At 35.1% G+C, this 15,954-nt stretch overlaps 1 protein-coding gene across 4 annotated transcripts in view; it reads right to left on the reverse strand.

Moving 5' to 3' along the window:
- The window catches only part of DIAPH3 (diaphanous related formin 3), a 210,095-nt gene that overhangs the window by 48,315 nt on the left and 145,826 nt on the right, over positions 1–15,954 (reverse strand). For 3 of the 4 annotated variants that reach the window (XM_017815368.1, XM_017815367.1, XM_017815369.1), the window contains 2 exons: positions 10,818–10,913; positions 10,315–10,374 (listed from right to left, as the gene is read on the reverse strand). In XM_017815368.1, coding sequence (XP_017670857.1) covers positions 10,315–10,374; positions 10,818–10,913 — 156 coding nt within the window. Of the gene's footprint in view, positions 1–9,268; positions 9,414–10,314; positions 10,375–10,817; positions 10,914–15,954 lie in introns of those variants that run through there. The other variant, XM_017815370.1, reaches the window with a different exon arrangement.

The raw sequence follows: 15,954 nt of genomic DNA on the forward strand, positions 1-15,954 counted from the left end.
GACAGGACAAAAGGAGATAGGGTCAAGTTGCATCAGATTAGCTTCAAGTTGGACATCAGGAAGAATTTCTTCACTGCAAGGATGGTTAAGCTGTTAATGGGCTACCCAGGAAGGTGGTAGAATCATCATACTCAGAAGTGTTCAAGAAACGACTGAATGTGGCACTTAGTGTTATAGTTTAGTTGGCATGGCGGTGTTCAGTCAAAGGATGAACTCGATGATCTTAGACATTTTTTCCAACCTTAATAATTCTATGAAAACCAAAACCAAAGCCATTCTCCACTCCCTACCCTACCAGAAAAAAAAAGGTGTAGGATCAGAGGAAAGGATAGGGCAGTCTATCAGCTTGTAGCATTTCTTTTGATGCAGTTATCATTTAATGTTACTTCATTTTATAAATACTGACCAAAATGTAACAAAGTCCTCCCCAAGCTCCTACATCAGCCTAATTGCCTAACTTGGCATCATGATCATCCAAGTTAATCAGCAGGTCTGGAATCATTAGATTGATTCAGCCAGTTCTTGAGCTAGTGATGGCACAGTGAAAGATTAGACATAAAGTTCATTTTCTCTTGGAAAAGATGGATCAAAGGAAATATTTACATTTTAGAATGCAGGAAGAAAAAATATATTCAGTCCACCTTCTCTGGTAATGACAGCAATAAAATGCACCCACTGAAATAAGAATATGCCCTCAGATAAATGCTTCTGTGCTTATGCTCAGAAAAGAAAGCAATTTTGACAAGGAATTGAAAGAGAGTATTTGGGGATTAATCTCTCCTTTTGAAACCAAGGAAACATTAAAAAAATAATTACCAAATGTAATTATGACTATAGTAAAAAAAAACCAAACAAACACAAAATGCTAACCTTATACAAAGCTATAAAAGCAGTAGAAGCCTTTATGTATTAATAGGTTTTATATTCTGATCCTTTCCCCAGAGGTGAGAAAAAACAACTAGAAGATCACCACCTTCAAGACTTATTTCTCTGGCTAATGCATATCTATAGTATTACTTAGTATTACTAATAGTATTACTAATAGTATCTATTAGTATCTAAAGGCAGTATAGTAACTGCCTTTCAGTTAAGTTACCCAACTCTGATAGTAATTTATTCTGTTGTTATTAAGTTACCAAACTAAAAGACCAGTAAAATTTAGGTGCCAAAGTTAACCTCGGCAATGAAAGCTCTCATTCAGCTGTGTTTAACTCTGGTTCATCAAGATTCTATTATTCCCACAGGGAGAAGATTTAAACTATGTTTTCAGTATCCCTGGAAAATTCCCTTCGGTTCATTAGTTCCTCTGCCCACAGAGTACCACCACAAATAATAAATGTTACTGCATCTAGTGATTCAAATACTCATATTGGATGGGGAAGGCGGATGATGATTCCTGCCACATTCTTGGACACAGTTCTAAAACTGCCATAGCTCGATTAGGTGCTGTACACAGATATCCAAATCTCTTTCAAAACCCTGAAACTGGGCTGTGATATCCAAATTTGTTCCTACAAGCTATCTTGCTTCAAGCACAAAAAATAGACTGTCCACAGCTAATTCAAGCATTTTTATGTGCACTGTATTCTAACACACCATGTACACTCATCTCTTTTCAAATACAAGCTTAAAGCCTAAGAAAACAGATAAAAAGAAAAACCTCTAGAATAATTATTTGCCAATGCTGAAAGTCTGCTGAGATTTCATTCCATTTCCCTGTTTATGACACTAAGTATTCCTGATGTTATCTTTTCAATTTCTTATTTTATCGTTTTGTTATGCCACAAGGAGAGAGAAAATCAAGAACTGCAAGTTTGAATAGTGTAGAAGAAATTTACTCTAAGTTTTTCAAATCCCATTCTTTAGATTTTTTAAAACCTAAGGCAAATATGGTCAAGTTTGTAGGGTCAGGTAAGAGGTTTTGTTTTTTTTATTTCACCACTGTATGGAAATAGATAATACCGGGAGACAAAAAAGCATGATAAAAACTTCCCCCCCCCCTCAAAATTAAAAACTTCACCATTACAAAATAAGTGTTCTTTTTAAGATACTGTGACAAAATATGGTAACAGAAAGACCATGCTACTAACTAGACAGTTACAGTCTTTCAAAGAAAGAAAGAAGGACAGACTACTTATCCTCATGGAAGTAAAGTCTTCTAGGAAATTGCATAGACTTTGCCTAATTTTTCTGTTTGGTTAAAACAATCTTGCTTTAAAAACTTGGGGGTTTTTTTTGTTGGTTTTTTTTTTTTAAAAAACCCACACATCACCATGACAAAAACAAGAGTCAAACTACTTCAAAGTGTATGCTGAAAGTGAATAGATTGATTAGCCCCGTATCTTCCAAATTCCAAATATTCTTTCCTGAAAATACTTAAACTGCAGCTTTTCATCTTGGATTTGTAATGTACATCAGCATAAGAGCAGAGGGGTTGCAGTCCAACTACCTCACACTACTCCAGATCTTTCAGTGGAAGTCTGGCTATCACCTTTCTTCCTGCCATTCATGCAAGAGCTGCATTTGGCCCCTGCATTTCCTTCCTTTACCACTCATGATCTTCACCACGAAAGGGTTTCTGGGGGCTTCAGATTATTTCGCTGGGTTATTGATGCAGATTTTGCCTTAGTCATGTATCATGGAAATACACAACAGTCATCTATTGAGTCAGACTCAGGTCAGGAATCATACACTGTTCCTATCTCAGATTTCGTCCCCAGTGAAGTCTTTAACTAGAGAAAACTCATTTCTAATATCTAGCTGACGAAAATTTCCCACCTAATATGTCACTTGTGGCTTGTTTGAGTTTTTTTTTAGAGAAAGATAACTCCTTTAAGAAGACAGATATGTATATGTTATATAGATATTAAAACCCTCCACATTACAAAGAGCTTTATGGTTGTTGTTCAGTGAACAGTTACATAATTTATTCTATTCAGATCAAATTTCTAGAAGCCTCTGAAGAATGAATCACGAGTTTAGATAGTACTTGTTCTTAACATTCAGAAAACAGAAGTGAAAGAGACTGGCAAATTTATACCTAAAATCGTGTTTAACAAATAGAAGAGACTTGAAAGGTACTCTGAGAAGTGACAGAATCTCTTTGCTATACATATAAACTTGGTAATTGTCTTTGAATGGGAAGTTCTGTGTGACTAAACAATGAAAAGACAAATATAGGTAAATTGTTGTTAAATTACATCTCCCTTTGCAGATTTAAAATTTTCCACTGATATATTCAAAGCAGTCTGCTGAAAATGTAACTTGCCCACTGTAGCTTTTGGAAATCTGGTTACCTACCTAGATGATTATGAAGCTGACATTTACTGTATGTGCAATTATAGAATATACAGTGTCACTGCTTTCAAATGTCACCTCTTTGCTACAGTTCTTATCTTGCAGAAAATGTCCTTGCCTCCCATGAGAGAAGAGGTCTTATTCAACTAGTACCAATGAACACTGACAAGATATTTACAAAAGCAATTAGCTCTTCTGAGTGCCTAATTTGACATCTTCAAAGTGTCGCACTTTAGGAATGAAGTTGTCAAACCTCTGGGGAAAAAGCCCCGTTATAAGGTCTACCTTGTCTCAAGGTGGTACTTAAAATTTTTACTCTTAAAAAGCTTTGGTTCTGTTTTATGTCTATATTATGTTCACATATAATTCTTTATGATAAGACACAGAGTGGAGGATATGCGTGCCACCTTACTCATGAGAGTTGATAAGAGAAATCTCACAAGACATTTTTTGTCGGATTACAATTCTTCTTCACCTTTTCTAAATACACATAGTGCTAAGGTTGATAGTGTGTGTTTAGATTATACTAAGGGGAAGATAACATTTTCTTTCTGTTTATATCAGTATTTTCACAGTACTAAAATGCAATTACTACTAATTTGAAGTACCCTTTTCAATTCCTAACAGAGCCTTCATCCATTTTTCAGCATTCACCATTTTTAAATAAATAAATGAATAAATAAATGAGAGTTTTATCCATCTTTTTATGTCAGTCTTTATTATGAAGGGTATTTTGTTAGAAAAAGCCTGAAAAAAAATCAAAATATCCAATTTTTCATTCCAAACTCTTCTTTCTGGCTATCATCCCTTCTGACTTTGATACTTTCTTCATTAAATTACATGACTGAAAGATTACTAAAAAAGATCCTAAAAACTCTGCATCAAAATTAATCTTTTTCCTAGATATTTTGGAATGTAAATTCTTCAGGGACATCTTTGTGACTGCATGTGTTTGCAACTATGGCAATAAAGAAATAGTTCTAAACAAAGAAATAAAAATGTGTAAACTCACTTTCCTTGTCTGTTGTTTTTTTTTTTTCCCCCATAGATACAAAATTGACTTTTATGGTCAGTTTCTTTGAACTTTGCTGTCTGCTCTAGGAAAAAACTCTTTATTATAAACAGTGCAGATGGTTTCAGGGGAATTATTTCTGTTAGAATAAGCAGCAATTTTACTTGACCTATGAAGTCAATATTGAAGTGAAGCTTTGGTCTTAAAATAGCAACAACTGAAAACCATTTTTTAAAGAAATCCTATTAAATGTTTTCATTTCATAACAGTGCCAACGGATATTCCAATTTTTTTGCCGAGGAAACTTGTCTATTGAGTAAAACTTTACAAAGCCTTACAAAAATTTTCTCCACCAGAGGTACTGATGTTTCTAGATTACAAGGCTAATGGGCATAGTGCCTTCAAAGCAGTATCTGCTGCAAAGAACTGGTAATGCTCAAAAAACTATCTTTACTACTAGCATGTTTTGGGTAAAAAGTTATCTTCATGGGTTTCATAGCTTCTCCAGTGTTAGGTACTTCCTAACATTCACTACATACGGTGGAGGAAAAGACAGAAACAGATTTAAGGAAATATTAGGTTGAAATGCCAATCACAGTTTGCTGTCATATACAGCAATGATGAAATAAATGTGACCTCTACATGGTCACACTGTCAGTTAAGAAGAAGATGAGCTTGAGCTCACTGTCAGCTACAATTGTCAAATATAAGGTAGCAGAGACACTAATATGAATATCAGATGATAGTTCTGTTACAAATACGAGATGAAAAGAACCCAAGAAACATGAAAAAAGGGTTTTCTTTTGCTTAATTGGGACAGAATGATATTGCTCATAAGGATTTTATTATACAGAGGTCTTTAAATGCTTCAGACTACATGTGACATAAAAATTATTCTATTGTGTATAGATTTACTGAACAAGCAGCTATAGTAATTACAACTATCTCTTATCATAAAAGTCAAAGATTTCTTTCAACCTTTGCAGCTCCAAAAAGCAATATGCTTTGTTTTTACTTTCATTTTATTACAGGTTTTCTTTACTCAAAGCATTTTGAATGCAATCTGCCTGTAAAGACGAACACTTTCTGCTGCATTTAAGGTATGTGTATATATGCAATCAAAGCTGCATCTTGAATTTGTATTCATGCAATTCAGGTAACATTAACTTGGTTAATGTTACTGCAAAGAAATGTGTAGCCATAGCAGCAGAGAATTTGATGCAGGCTGCAAAACCTTACTGAAAAATTAGTGAATAATGCAGCTTTCTGTGCTGCAGTGAGCTCTGCACTGTCTTGGATATGCTGCTCTGTGTATTTGAACTTAAGTAGCTTGAAATAAACGTGCAAGCTGTAAATATTCCTTGACTGTTGTTGTAAATAATTGATAAACTCAGATCAGCCATAGCTATTAGCTGCTTGAAATAATCTTCTAATGTGCAAAATCCCAATCATTGAAAATTAAGTGCTTTCTTCTGCTTCCTAAAAAAATAAAAGAGGTCCTCTATTAGTACAACATTAAAACTATACCAATATTCTACTTGTGTCATACAGTGCTCTGAATGGGAATTACAGCAAAAGAGTACACCATAATATCTCATGTAGTCTATGGCCCTTTGCAGTTAAAGCAAATTGTAACCTTTACAGGTAGTTTTGTACAGAGATGTATTTAGTTGTTAATTTAAAAATACAAAGCACTGTGAATGGGAACAAAACATACCAATCTTATCTATGTCAATTAAAATCTAGCGTATATTATTTGCATTCTAAAGGTGTTAGAACGTTTCCAAGATTCAGCAATTCCAAATGTATATTATTGATGTTAGTTATGCAGTAAGACTTTTTCTCCACAAGAAATAATCTGACTCGATGGGCCCTGTCACAAGCATTAACAATAAAACTGGTAATTCTGATCACAAAAATAGAGCAGATTTAAACTTGACAAAACCTACATACCATGTTAGAAAGAGGCTATCTATTCAATAAAAGAAGAGTAGGACTGAAAATAAAATATCACACCTAATAGGCTACCCTGGGATGTAGCATGAGAACCACTACCCCTTTGTAATCAGAAGTATCAGCTGAACACCACCAGAGCTTTCTGGGGAGCTCAACAGATCATGAAGAGAAAAATGGCCCACCAATACCTAGCATTTCATTAAATTTACTGTTCTTCTTTTTTTCTTAAGCAGTCCATTTAGTTAAAGGAAACTCTAAGGCATGGAGCCACTGATCTCTAGTTTCCTGTCCTGGTTTCACGTGTGATACAGTTAATTTTCTTCCCAGTAGCTTGTACAGTGCTCTGTTTTGCACTGAGTATAAGAACGATGAAAGAAAATTCAGGGAGAAAAAAACTCTGAGACAATTTAGTTTCAAAAGTGAGATAAGGAAAGGGTTTTAATTAGTGCCTATGAGACATAAGATTACAAGATGCACGCACCCCCGTGTCTCAGATGTTACAATTTAAAATACTGCTTGTCCAATCCGAGGTTTTCCCACCCTGTGGCTTTTGCCCTGGACCACCCTCAGTCACGCCCCTTGGGAATTGGGGCTGGGGTCTCTAAGACCACCTCTTGATCAATCTTCATCTTCTTTGGGGTACAGGGGGCATATATTCACCCGGTTCTTGACTGTACTCTTGTGGTTTAGGCCAAGGTACAAGCATTCTCCAAACAGAACAGGCCTATCTTAAAGAGAGATTAAACATTTCTACTGGAATTGATATGAGGAGCATGGAATGGGGTAATAGGGTTGAAAATCTATGTTGCTTCTGTGCTAAGGGTAAGGGAATAAGGGTTGCTGCTTCTAAATCTACTTCTGCTATGTAACTACTTATAAAGCTTATAAAAATTAGAAAAATCAAAAAACTAGATGGACCTTAAGGCATCAACTTTGATAACTCACTGATGTTTCAGTTGTTGCTCAGTAGAGCTTACTCTAAGTCAAGGACTTTTCAGGTTCCCATGCTCTGCCAATGAGCGCGGCACAAGAAGCTGGCAGTGAGTATAGCCAGGACAGCCGACCTGAACTGGCCAAAGGGATATTCCATACCATATGGCGTCAGGCTCAGCATATAAACTGGGGAAGTTGGTTGGGAGCCACTAATCTCTGCTGAGGGACCGGCTGGGCATCAGTCCACAGTGGCAAGCAATTGTGTTGGGCATCACTTTTTTCTCTTATGTTTTATTCCTCTTCTTCCCTCTCCTTTTCATTACTATTACTTATTTGAATTATTAAATTGTTCTTTTCTCAATCCATGGGTTTTACCTTTTTCTGATTCTCCTCCCCATCCCACCAGAGAGGATAGAGCGATTGGCTGCGTGGTACTTAGTTGCCTGCTGGGGTTATAACACCATCTATGCTTGGGTCTGATTTGGAGTCCACTTTTTAAGGGAAATATCTTTAAACACTGAGCCAGAATTTATTAATTTGGTTTGTTTGTGTTTTGAAGCAGAGGAGATTAGTTAGAATTTGATGGTATTTCCCCAAAAGAGATTGCTACACTCTGAACAATTCAGATGACAGACATTTCAAGTCATAGCTTGTACTTCTTTTAGACTGTATGATGAATCCTAGGTATGAATCTGTAGTGTGCACTAGTAAAGTATATCTACTATAAGTGGATCTGTTAGTCTCAGAGGAACAAACAGTAACCAAACCAGTTACCAGTTAGCCCAAACAGCCAAAACCAGTACAGAAGCAAAGAAGGAAAGTGCTTGAATTGCTGCTGCTTAAGGACTTTCAGCAATCTCTGCATATTTTAATCTCAGAGTAAGTCAGTGGCTTTTTTCATGATAGAAATTTAGCATCCATTTGAAGTTCTAGGCTGGGAAAAACATAGCAAATTGACAAAAGACCAAGCCAATATTTCTGTCTAATAACATATCCTAATTTTTCTGAAGTGAGTTGAAATCACAGACTTCTTGCTTACACAGTGTCTGTGTAATAAACCATTATATATAGTATTGATCACTTATTATACACATATAGATAGAAAGAATAGGTTATTTCATATGTATCTATATCAGATATGAAGTGCAAGAAAAAATGATATAGAAGATAATACTGAAAAGCCCCTGATATCATACATTGCTCAACTCAGAAACAGAAAATTTTATCATTATAATTCTTGCCTTGACTGGCCACATCATTAACTTCAGTAACGTTATTACTGACATTATTATTATTATCCAAAAATTTACTTTGACACTTGGGGTCTAGTATTCATTCCAGACAGTATGTAACATTAATGACCATATATTTCTATTAAAATGCAAAAGAAAGGCCTTGATAAATGAACTCACCATAATCTATATCAGGTTTAGTCCTCTGTTTGGGTCAACACAGGAAGATGTAACATAGGTATTGTGACAAGTGTCAGGAAATGTTGACAGATATGTTGACAAGTGTCAACATACTAATGATTTCCTTAAAAACAAACTCAGAGTTGTACTGCCCTGTTCCTGAACTAACAGGACAGGTGAAAGAAAATCTGTATTAATTTTGAAATGTCTTAGAATTAGATAAAATACTCTATGCAAAAACTAACTTTGGTAAAAAAATCAAAAAATCCAAAAGTATACTTTTACTCTTCTCTCCAAATCAAATATCTGGACTTCCGACTTTAGCACCAAATTATATCCATCTGAAGCACAAATCAGCTCATGGGTCAGACTAAGATTTTGCAGCATTAAAATCTTGGGAGGGGGGTGGTGTTAATTTTTGGTTTTTTGTTTTTTAATTTGAAACATAAAACATGGCCATAATGTTTTTCCAAAGGAAGTCAGTTTGAAGACTGGAAACTGTACTGTCTGTCCAGACAGCTAGCTAGATGGAATGTGTTGATAAGAAGAAATATATAATTGTTCTTACAAGCAGAAACACTTACAGGACAAATTCAGATGTGCTCTGTAGTCATTATTCAACTATCAATATGCTATGTGCTAGACAAGTACCTGTCAAATATACTTGATTCCTCTTTGATCAAATTCCTTTAAGCGAATAAATTACCTTTAAACTGCCATTCCAGCTCTGTTTTCTTCAATTTTGTGTTTAATAAGTTTCCTGGGTTTTTTTGGTTTTCGTTGCTTTTTTTTTGCTACAGACACTTAAAGAAATAAACACTTAAATATGAGGTGTAATTAATATAATCAATTTTATGGTATCTGCTTTATAAATCCACAGTGCATTTAAATATCAAAGGATAATGCATTCAAAGGATAATGCATTCTGCTTTAAAAACTAAGAAAGAATTTTTTTTCCTGTAAGTTTAAATTGAAATTTTTCTTTACAGAGGTACCACAGATATAAACTTCTTCCTGAGACCACTAGTTATGAACCACTGAGAACTGTCACTCTGGACTCTTTAAGCACATAGCTAATATAATAATATTCTGTTGACTATCTACCAAACAAAGCTAACAAGCATGCACACCTTGATTGTAACTTGGCACGTATGAGCAAGTCCTACTGACTATTGTGAGATAGTTTAGGAGCTTAAGAATAAACATTTACTATTATTTTGTTGATACAGCATCTCTTTTGAATTATACTGGTAAACGATGGCTTAAACCACTCCAACTATAGTATCAAGAAAACCAAGACAAACAAACACAGAATGAATGCAAAAAGTTCTCCAATTTGGTATATACTATAAACACTCAGTAATATTTAAAATATTTGTCATCTCTATTTTGTATTACACTTCCATAATCTCTTAAAAAATCCTTGCATAATTCTTAAGGATTATAAAAGTACTACATTTAAAAACATAATCAAATTTTAAATAAATAAATCCCCCACAAAAGATAGAAGAGCTTTGCAAAGTAATCAGTAAGTATAGTTTCAGTATGTAATATTCAGACGATTTTTAATAAGCAAGTTCCAATATGGTTAAGTACTCCATTAATGTACAAAACTGAAAAAAACCCACAGCAATCTTGAAAGCACAGATCAACTACATAAGCCAAGCTAAGAAGTGCATGCAATTCAAGAATATGGTTCATTACCATGGTTACAAGCTTTCAGAACAGGTCGCTGTGTGGTTGGGCTGAAATTTTGTGGTATATCTGCAAAAGCAAGGAAACAATGGAAATAAAACACCTCTTTGAAAGCTACTGGAGTATTGTAACATTAACATTACTAAGCAGAAGTAACATTACCAATTAGAAGTCAGGTATTTCTAGGAATAAATGACAGTTATATACCATAGAAATAATTTGACTCACTTATGCAGCAAGACAACTTTTAATTCCCCCATACAACTATAAACCCTAAAAAGCTAAAGTACATGTGGCTGTATTGAAAAGTCTTGTCACAATGATCAGGCTAATAAGTTCAGTACATTCATTTCCAGTGTTACTGACACCAGCAACAGTAACATCCCTGAAACATCCCTGAAAACTGGCATTGCAAGAACGAATTAAACCCGGCAGTATTTAAATTCTAGAGCACTGGACCCATAGTGCTTTTAAGTTTCTCTGGAAAATAAAATCTAAGATAGACTATTCACCTTTAGACCTTGGTGTCCTTTTCCTTCGGTCTCGAAAAGCTGCACCTGATTGCAAGGCCTCCAACAAGCTATCCATCACTCCAGTCTCCTCACCTTCTGTAATGGAGAGAGAAGGAACCCTCTGGGTTACCATAGCAATATCGAAGCATAAAGAGTAATAACAATAAAAAGCAACAATAACAGGTAGCAATGGTATTATAGAAAATATTTATTTCAAACTTCAACTAGTGTTTTAATATTGACAAATTGCTCTCTTGCAATTAATCACAATAGATTTGATCTTCTATAGATTGAACTATGCCAAATTTTATTCCATTCATTTCACATTCTTCTTTCTCTATACTCAGAGTCAAGCATAGTTTTAAGTGAAATGTCATTTCACTCGTATTTTCATTTCACTGACTTTATACAACTGCAAATAATCAGTCTGATGTTAGCTTTCAAGAGCTGTCCCTTAAATGATTTGCTACATTAGACAAAAGATCATTTCAGTTATTGTTATAAAGAGTTGAAATTGTTTCTCAGCAGGAAGCTGAGTGAACAATATTGGACTGGATAGTATACAGTGATATCCATAGGTAGCTTTAATCAAAAGCCATTTTCTGCTCACATTTAATAACCTCTGGCTGATATTAAATAATTGATGTAGTTCAGGAAAATTCTACTCATCAAATTACATAAGTATCATGTGTAATAATACACACATCTATAATAATTCCCAAAAGAATTATGAATATTATTGTGAGATGGTAACCAAATGCAAGCATTAAACACCCTCTTTTTATTTCCTCAAATAAACACATCAGAAAATGTTAGCTTTTTGAACTTGTTACCCTGTTGCATGTATGCATGGGAGGACAAAGAACAGAACTCCAGGGATTGACTATATGATGAAAAATCTCCATAGAGGAATAAAGAATTACATAATAGAAATCTCATTATGCCCCACTGGGCAAAACTCCCTAAGTCAAGGAGTTGGCCACATCACATGATTCTGCAGTCATTGCTAATAGTGAATTATGCAAATCAGGATCTAAACTACCTAGTATATACAACAAGATGCTGAGTAGAGAGGGACAATCACTTTCCCAGTACTGCCAGTCACATTATTTCTGATATAAACCATTGGCCTTCTTGGTCACCTGGGCAATACTGCTGGCTCATGTTCATCTGGCTGTTGATCAGCACTCCCATGTCCTTTTCCGACGGGCAGCATTGCAGCCACTCTGCCCCCAGCCTGTAGCACTGCAGGGGGTTGTTGTGACCAAAGTGCAGGATCTGGCACTTGGCCTTATTGAACCTCATACAACTGGTCCCAGCCCATTGATCCAGCCTGCCCAGATCCCTCTGCAGAGCATTCCTACCCTCCAGCAGATCAACACTGTCGCCCAACTTGGTGTAATCTGCAAACTGACTGAGGGTGCACTCGATTCCTTCATCCATATCATTCACTGATAAAGATAACAAACAGGACTGGCCCCAACACTGAGCCCTGGGAACACCACTAATGCCCGGCCTGCAAATGGATGTAACTCTATTCACCACCACTCTTTGGGTTCAGGCATCCAGCCAGTTTTTTACCCAGAGAACAGTAACCCTTAGTTCTTCTCTTTTCTTTATATTCTGTACTACCAGACTAGTTTTCAACCTTACACAAAAGAGCCATACACGAAAAGAAAAGTGAAAAACAGCAAATATTTCATAATTTTGCCTAACATTTATATATCTGGTAGGTATAGAATAAACATGAAGGCTGAAATATAGTTTGTTTTTTTTCCTTCTGCTTTGTGTTTGGTATAACATGCTTTATTAAGTTCAAGTTTGCCCTCTTATGACTAATGGACTATCACAGCTATTAGTATAGTTTGGAATGCACCTTACCAAAAAAAAAAAAAAAAAGTATCACTCAGACAGCCTTCAGCTTCCTATTTGTTTGTTTGGGGTGGGTTTTTCATTGTGGCAGTTTTTTTCTTGTTGGTTTGTTGGGGATTTTTCTGTTTCTTTTTTTAACTTTCCTTTTTCCATCTGATGTCATGCAATTCTCTAAAATACTAATGTCTGGAATGAAAACACTCAGTGAATAGTTTCAAACCAAAGCGATGCTGGACAAAATTTTGAGAGCAAGCCATTAGTTACATTAAGGTACATGAATGCTGGAGGAAAGCTTATAAGCATTTTGGGTTATAGCAATTCAAAAAACATTGAATAGTATCACGGTCTCCAAAATTATACCATTAATGTTTATGGAAAAGAGTTTCCAAGCTTTGTTTTAGGAAGGAGGAATATCAGGAGAAAATTTTCAATCCTATTTCAGTATGTCATCTCTTTCCTTTCAAGCCTGTCCAAGACTACTATGGATTTCATAGTTGTTTTAAAAACTTAACTATCTCCAGTAGAAAAAGAAATCCTGGTGCATAATCTGCTATACTGTAAAAAGGCTCATCAAATAAATAAAAAAAAAATATTTAAAATAATGGATGAGAAATATTGCAAAACCACAATTTCTTGTAGCATAGCTGTAACATTTATGGGTACTATCTGGTTTTCATACTTATCTGAAATATGCTGTAGTCACAAAGTGGATTATAGATTAGTGCTTCCATTGACATGCAAAATAGCTCACAGAAGAAAAAATGAGTAGATTGAAACTTGAATTAAAAAACTCTGGTAGTTTTCCTGTGTACATGGATGTATTGAAAAAAGCTAACCACTGCAAATAAAAGCATTCATAGTTAATACTCTTTGTACCCAAAACATGTAGAAAGCCTGTTTTTCAAACTCCTACAACTTCAGTAGGCTCCAAATTCTCTTTTTACATGCCTGCATCAGCAGCTGACTTTGACACTTTCTATCAAGTTATGCAGTTAGCTATTAGTACCCACACTATAATATTGTCCAAGTTTATATAATAAGAAGATTAAGAAATGAAAGTCTACCACGAATATTTTAGAAATCTTTTAAATTGCCATGGAAAAGCTGCATACAACATTGTTACAGTGATAGCATAAGAGTCACAAATATTGTTCGATATTGACACTTCCTATGGGACCTTTAAATCAGCTTTCACAAGCTGCTGCAGGCTGCTGTCACCAGTCCCAACTGGCTTCCTAATTAGTCAAGTGTATCAATCTTTTGATATCATAGAACTAGTAATTCTAGTAGTCTTGCAGATAGCTACATAGCCAACAGTAATTCCTTTGAGGAAATATACCCTTTTATGATTTAAATGATCTCTTTTCCTTCAATTGCAGAATGGGAGATTTAAATACTTTTTAATATCATACCTAATTAAACCCCATACAACTGTCTTTTAAATACCATCTAAGGGAGAAGTAAACTTCCCAAAGTAGATGGTAAGTTTTGCCCTTGACATTTCAGTGCCAAGTCAGATATAAACTACCTAATTTCATAATTATGTCTTGAAAAATGTTAAGAATATTAAAGACCGTTCTCCTCTTGTGCATTGAGCATCATAAGCTTTACATGTACAACTATAATGTCTTATAATGATAGCAGCAGATATTGCAGTTAGTAATGACACCTGCATTTTATGTACTTCTTAAGAAACAAATTATATATACCATAATTCCAGGAGCAGTAGCCCACTGACATGATAGAGTCACAAATATCATTAGCAATATGATTTAAAAAAAAAAAAAGAGTGCTGCAACAAGATAATTTTGAATGAAAAAATTTTCATTTTTACAGTTTCCCTGAACCTGTCCAATATAAACTAAAGCATCACACAACACTAGGACTCCATAAGTTCAGTTTACTAGGAGTAAAACATAAAATAATATGTCTATTTCCTCTTTCACAGAATCAAAGCTTTATTCAGCTACTCCTCTCACAAAAGAAAATACTGAGGCATTTCAGAAAAACCAAACCAGGGATTCTTTAGCATGGTTTCTGTTGATGTTGCCTACTCAGTCTGTACACTTAAGAGATTTATCTACAAGAACTTTGACTACTATCTTCCACCAGCCTCTATTTCTGGCATTGCAATTACATACAGCTTTTTGTTACATGGTAATGAAAAAGATAATCTCCTACAGATGAACAGCCTCATCTGAAAATAAAACTGCACAATTTGGACAAATTAAAAAGAGACCTTACAGATTTCATAGCTGTAACAAAAGGAAAAAGTTGCAAAACCCCAAGGGCTACTCCTGAAGTCATTCAGAGTAGCAAAGACTTTAAATACCTTTATATCATTTTTGACGTAACTGTGTGGCAGCACCCAAGTTTTTATATAATTTAATAACAAACTTGGAGTGCTGAAGCTATTGGATTTGTTTCCCTTATCTGAAGATTTAAGTCCTGATCTCTCAATTCAGCAAGTACCAGAATTAGTACTTTTTATTCTTGTTTCCTAGAATACAAACTACTTTTTTTTCCCTCTTCAGCTCAGGACAATGTTCAGGTTGGATATACTGTATCCAGTATACTGAAGTGAAATGTAAGCCCTTTGCAGCCTTCTCCCAGGTTTAGTTACATCATGTCTTGTGCATTAATGTTCAAAAATTTCAGAGGCACATGATTACCAAGCTTGGGACAATGATAGCAGAGATTTTTCCAGACTATTATTCACACAAGTAAGGAAAAAAAGAAAGATATATCTTTTACTTTTTTAATGTTGTATCTTTACTTTCAAGACATCATGGAAGTCTTTTATGTTTGTTTGTATACGGACTGATTTCACTTAGTACAGCCTACAAAGCAATGCTCAGCTGAAGATAGAAGATCTCCATCTGAGTAAAAACTGAAGGACCATTCTCTAAACAATGTCACATTAACCATGCTGTAATGTTGAATGGGTTAGGCTTCAGGAAGCAGAACAGCAGATCACAGAGAGGAAGATAATTCAAGCCCTCAATGCAGTGGTGAGCTCCAATGTTTTGGATGTGGTTTCATCTTTTCAGTCAGAGTCTAAGGCAGTCAGATTTTGTGAAGTATTCATAGTGCAGACATGTAACAACTTCTAGACCTTGCAGCCTTACATATGAACAGGGTAGGACACTTTCTGAAGGCTTTTACATTGTAAACATAAAAATAAAAAGCAATCTTAATGTTTCAAAATGTTCAGCAATGACGACCTAAACTTAGACTCTTCACTCCAATGAAATTCAGATACAAT

This window comes from Lepidothrix coronata, unplaced genomic scaffold (assembly GCF_001604755.1).
Source record: "Lepidothrix coronata isolate B3197 unplaced genomic scaffold, Lepidothrix_coronata-1.0 Scaffold50, whole genome shotgun sequence".
Taxonomy (NCBI): domain Eukaryota; kingdom Metazoa; phylum Chordata; class Aves; order Passeriformes; family Pipridae; genus Lepidothrix; species Lepidothrix coronata.